The sequence below is a fragment of the Mus caroli genome, unplaced genomic scaffold, assembly GCF_900094665.2.
Source record: "Mus caroli unplaced genomic scaffold, CAROLI_EIJ_v1.1 scaffold_23715_1, whole genome shotgun sequence".
NCBI classification, from domain to species: Eukaryota; Metazoa; Chordata; class Mammalia; order Rodentia; family Muridae; genus Mus; species Mus caroli.
Genome location: NW_018390054.1, coordinates 1,930 through 6,545, shown reverse-complemented (window position 1 = coordinate 6,545; position 4,616 = coordinate 1,930). Strand labels below are relative to the sequence as shown.

The window sequence follows — 4,616 nt, the reverse complement described above, 5'->3', positions numbered from 1 at the left end:
GGTATATGTGCTTTTTATGTTCTTTCTTGTCGTTGCTGTATTAAATCTTGCTCTCTATACATCTTAAGTTCGGTCTCAGTGTCTTCTTGGGTGCGCGGCTGACCCGAGGCTTGAGTAAGTGCCTCCCTTTGGGAGTTTTGGAGTCTTTCACCAGCCTCATCATGCTGCTGCTGAATCAAACAGGGGTGTTCCCAGTTTCATTTATTCTGAATGGAATCCCAGGCCTGGAAAGCATGCACATCTGGATTTCCTTTCTGTACTGTTCTATGTATGTAGTATCTGTGATTGGCAATTGTGGACTCTTCCTCCTCATCTTCTTTGAGGACACCCTTCATAGGTCAATGTTACTTTTCTATGTTGCCCCTTAATCACCTAGTCATGACAGTGCTTCGATACACAAAGCTCTCTATATCTTCTAGTAATACCTTAAGGAAATTAGCTTTACTGATTGTCTGACCTAGATGTTCTACCATTGACCCAATCACCTTTTGGTGCTCAGGACATAACTGGGTCTCCAATATCAGGACTTCTCCTTCTCTGACCTTGTCTAGAGAATTCTAAGTCTCCACATATGCTTCTTTCTACCTGAGAAATGGCATGTAGCCTCACTTAGATTATAAGTTCAATTTCCTTTCTCCTTATAAGAACCTGTTCAGCCAGCACCTAAGATTCCTGAAATACTTCCCCATGCTAATGAGGCATTTCAGGTACCCTAGTCCCCTAACTAATGACCTTTGCCCATCCTGTATGTTCTTACTCTTAGTCCTGGAAAACTTTAAAGTGAGTTAAAGGTGAGTCTCTGTATGTGAATGATTCAAATGTTTACTATTTCAATTTGTAACTCACAGATCTTCCACAAAAGGAAATGCTGAAATTATACAAATATCATGATTGTTATAAAAAATCAACAACACATTTATTCTCATTACTGTCTCGGTATGGATACTCATAAACAGACATGTGCATCCTACAAATGGAATCACTTACTTATGTGCCTTCTGGAAGCAATAGAGTAAAAAGCTCCATCTGTTGATCCTCTTCCCATAGGGTTACCTTGTTTTCACACCAGCACTTTTGTCTCCACAGCTGTGCTATATCCTCTGGGATATAGAACACAGTCTTCCATCAGAGGCTCGGGTCAGCATTTCAGATCTCACAGGATTTAGACCTGAAGGGCCATGCACATGGATATAAGTACAAGACATATAGTAGGATTCTGATGTTTTAGAATCACCATGCTAAACATCTGAAACAGCAGGGCACTGGTGGCACATGCCTTTAATCCCAGCACTTGGGAGGCAGAGGCAGGCGGATTTCTGAGTTCGAGACCAGCCTGGTGTACAGAGTGACTTCCAGGACAGTCGTGGCTACACATAGAAACCCTGTCTCAAAACCAAAAAACCAAAAAACCAAAAAACCAAAAAACCAAAAAACCAAAAAACCAAAAACAAAAAGAAAAAAGAAAAAAAAAGAAAACAAACAAACAAAACCCATCTCAAGCAGGTTATTTTCACCTCTTTATTTATTTATTTATTTTGTCAACTAGAAACTAGGTATGAGAGGACATGTGACAGGCTGGAGACACACAGGGTGTTTTTGGGAATGGTAGTAGATCCATTGCCAAGAAGTTTTGTTAGAGGGCTCAGACACTTTCAGTGTGTTCCGGTTGATTGCTGGATTGATTACTTCTTTAGAAAGGCAGCTTTGATTCCATTCACTCAGATCAAAGTCAGTTATGAAAATGATTGCTCATTCCTTGGAGAAAATATTTCCACAATCTTCAGAGCTCATTTCTGTCTAGCTTTTCATATTTTGATTATAATGATGATGATGGTGGTGGTGGTGGTGGTGAAAAATCTCTATTTCTCCTAAACAAACAGGCATCATTGGAAGTGGTGGGAGTCAGATGACAATCATGGCCAAGTAAGAAGCTACAGAAGAGATGCTGATCACAGTCTGGACACTTGTTTGTTGCCAGTTCTTCCTGCTTCTTCAGAAGCAACATCTTTTACTTTCTACTTTTGAGACATACTTAAACTAAGATGGAAAGCATCCATCTTCGACAGCAAAGCTGAACTGGGTGAGTCTACTGCCATGTTGAGGGGGAAAATGGGCTGTAAAGATTGAGGATGATCAAATGAGGGTTTAAAACATCTTCAGGGTTGGAAAGGAAGATAGACATAAGATGCCTTTAATATTGTTCTTGATACATTGAGATATTCATGTTTCAAGCTATCGCTACAGACCTTTAGCATAGTAGAAGTCTGTTTTTGCTGCAAAAATAAAGGTGTGTAATATTTAAAGCATTTTAATTTTTATTAAAAAATATAATTTAATTTATACTAAGTATTTTCTTGGTCATTATTATATTAAATCTTTGACAGAGAGTTTAAAAAATATTTTGAAAATGCAGCAAGTAAACCAATAGTAATCATTATAACATATCAATACAGGAAACATGTGTAATATAACGAGCACATTTATCTCATATGTGGAAAATAAGCTTAAGGAAACAAGAAGTCATCTTGGAGACATAGTTCATATTCTTAACTCAAAAACATGTTAGTGGATTCCCTGGTCTTCCTACTTGCTTACACATGCACTGAGAGTTGACTGTTAGTTGGTGTGTGGTACATGCCCTTAATTCTAACACTCAGGATGACATAGGCTGTAAATTCATGCCCTACCTAGTCTACCTAGTGAGTTCCACAACAGTGAGCCTAAATAGTGAGATCCTATCTCAACAAAATTTGACTGTTATTATTGAGGAGTAATGACCTTGAAAAAATCTGCAACAGTTTTCAAGCAACAAAAGAGAAACCTGGACATCAATGAGTGAGGGGGAAGCTGGTGTAGCTCTTGCCCACAGTCATTCATCTTAAAATACATCTAGTTTCACATAAACTTACACATGTGAACTTATGAATGCATATCACATGACAATAAATAATTTCATGGTTAACATTTTTTATATAAATCAGTAATTGAATACCCAGGATATAGGAGGACCAGAATTTAACTCAGTTTAAGACGGTAGCAAAGAAAAATGTGTACATAGAAATTTCCATCAAGGTCTAATATTGTAGGTCTCCAAAGCAACCCTTAGCCAATTCATATATACCCATTATGCTGAAGTATCAGGTTATTTCCATGTACAACAGAGTCAATGACCTACTACATGGGAGATCATTGACCATAATCTGATTTTCTCTAATATTCTATTTCTGAGTTAGGTGATAGCAGTAAAACATGGTCTGCACCAAGGAATTCAGTGTGTGATTTGATGAATTAAAAATATAACATGCTACCTACAAGGGTTCCTGTATCGTAAGAATAACAAGTGCCAGTAGCAAGATGGAAAGATGAAGATTCAAATTCATCCCTCGATATCATACCCTGGGCAAGTCTGCATCCAACAGTGTCACACAGATACTCAGAACTAGTAAGCAGGCATTATTTTATTATTAGCAAGAGATGTTCCAGATCCTCAGAGATTCCAACAGCTCTAGGTTCCAGGTGTCTGAGTTCATTCTCATGGGATTTCCAGGTATCCACAGCTGGCAGCACTGGCTCTCCCTCCTCCTGGCTCTGCTCTATGTCTTGGCTCTCATTGCCAACATACTTATTGTGACTGTCATTTACCAAGAGACATCACTACACCAGTCTATGTACCATTTCCTGGGCATTCTTGCTATTGTGGACATAGGCCTGCCAACTACTATCATGCCCAAGATTTTAGCCATCTTGTGGTTCAATGATAACAACATCAGCCTCCCTGAGTGCTTTGCCATTCATTGCTTTGTTGGCATGGAGTCAGGTATCTTTGTCTGCATGGCTATAGATAGGTATGTGACAATTCACAGACCACTGAGATACTCGTCAATAGTTACTGAATCTTTTGTGGTTAAAGCAACTGTGATAATGGCCTTCAGAAATTTTGTGGCTCCCATGTCAGTACCTGTGTTGGCTGCTCAGAGAAATTACTGTTCCTGGAATCAAATCAACCACTGTTTTTGTACTAACCTTGGGGTCACTAGCCTTGCCTGTGATGACAGGAAAATTGACAGCATTAACCAGCTCTTCCTGGCATGGAAAGTCATGGGAAGTGACCTTGGTTTAATTGTGGTTTCTTATGCTTTGATTCTTCAGTCTGTGCTTAGGCTGAACTCTCCAGAAGCTGCATCTAAAGCCTTAAGTACCTGTACTTCTCACCTCATTCTAATCTTTTTCTTCTACACTGTTATCATTGTCATGTCCATCACCCACAGTGCAAAAATGACAGTTCCTGTCATCCCACTTCTGCTGAACATGCTGTACAATGTTATTCCCCTGCTCTGAACCCCATGGTGTATGCTCTTAAGAACAAAGAGCTCAAAGAAGACTTTTAAAAGGTGCTCAGGCTGGATGTCAAAGGAGCCTAAAAAGGGAGAAAATTCAGGTCACTTTTACTATTTCAAAACTAGGCTGTCTGATTATCTGTCTGGTCTAGTCTCATAGGCATAATATGCAATATCTATGATAAATCTGTGTCTTAATATTTGTCATCAATATCACTTAAAATAATTATTTTTGAAAGAGGGTATCACTTTTGTGGTTATGGCTGGACTAGAATTTGC

The 4,616-nt window shown here is 38.9% G+C and overlaps 1 protein-coding gene across 1 annotated transcript; it reads left to right on the top strand.

Moving 5' to 3' along the window:
• The first annotated feature begins 3,474 nt into the window (after positions 1–3,474).
• Positions 3,475–4,338, top strand: LOC110288452 (putative olfactory receptor 56B2). Its single transcript, XM_021154801.1, has one exon. The coding sequence runs from the start codon at positions 3,475–3,477 to the stop codon at positions 4,336–4,338; it is 864 nt and encodes a 287-aa protein (XP_021010460.1).
• The last annotated feature ends 278 nt before the right edge of the window (positions 4,339–4,616 follow it).

What these genes read in the sequence shown, in the direction of transcription:
- LOC110288452 (XM_021154801.1), top strand. Translation starts at nt 3,475, where the DNA reads ATGTTCCAGATCCTCAGAGATTCCAACAGCTCTAGGTTCCAGGTGTCT.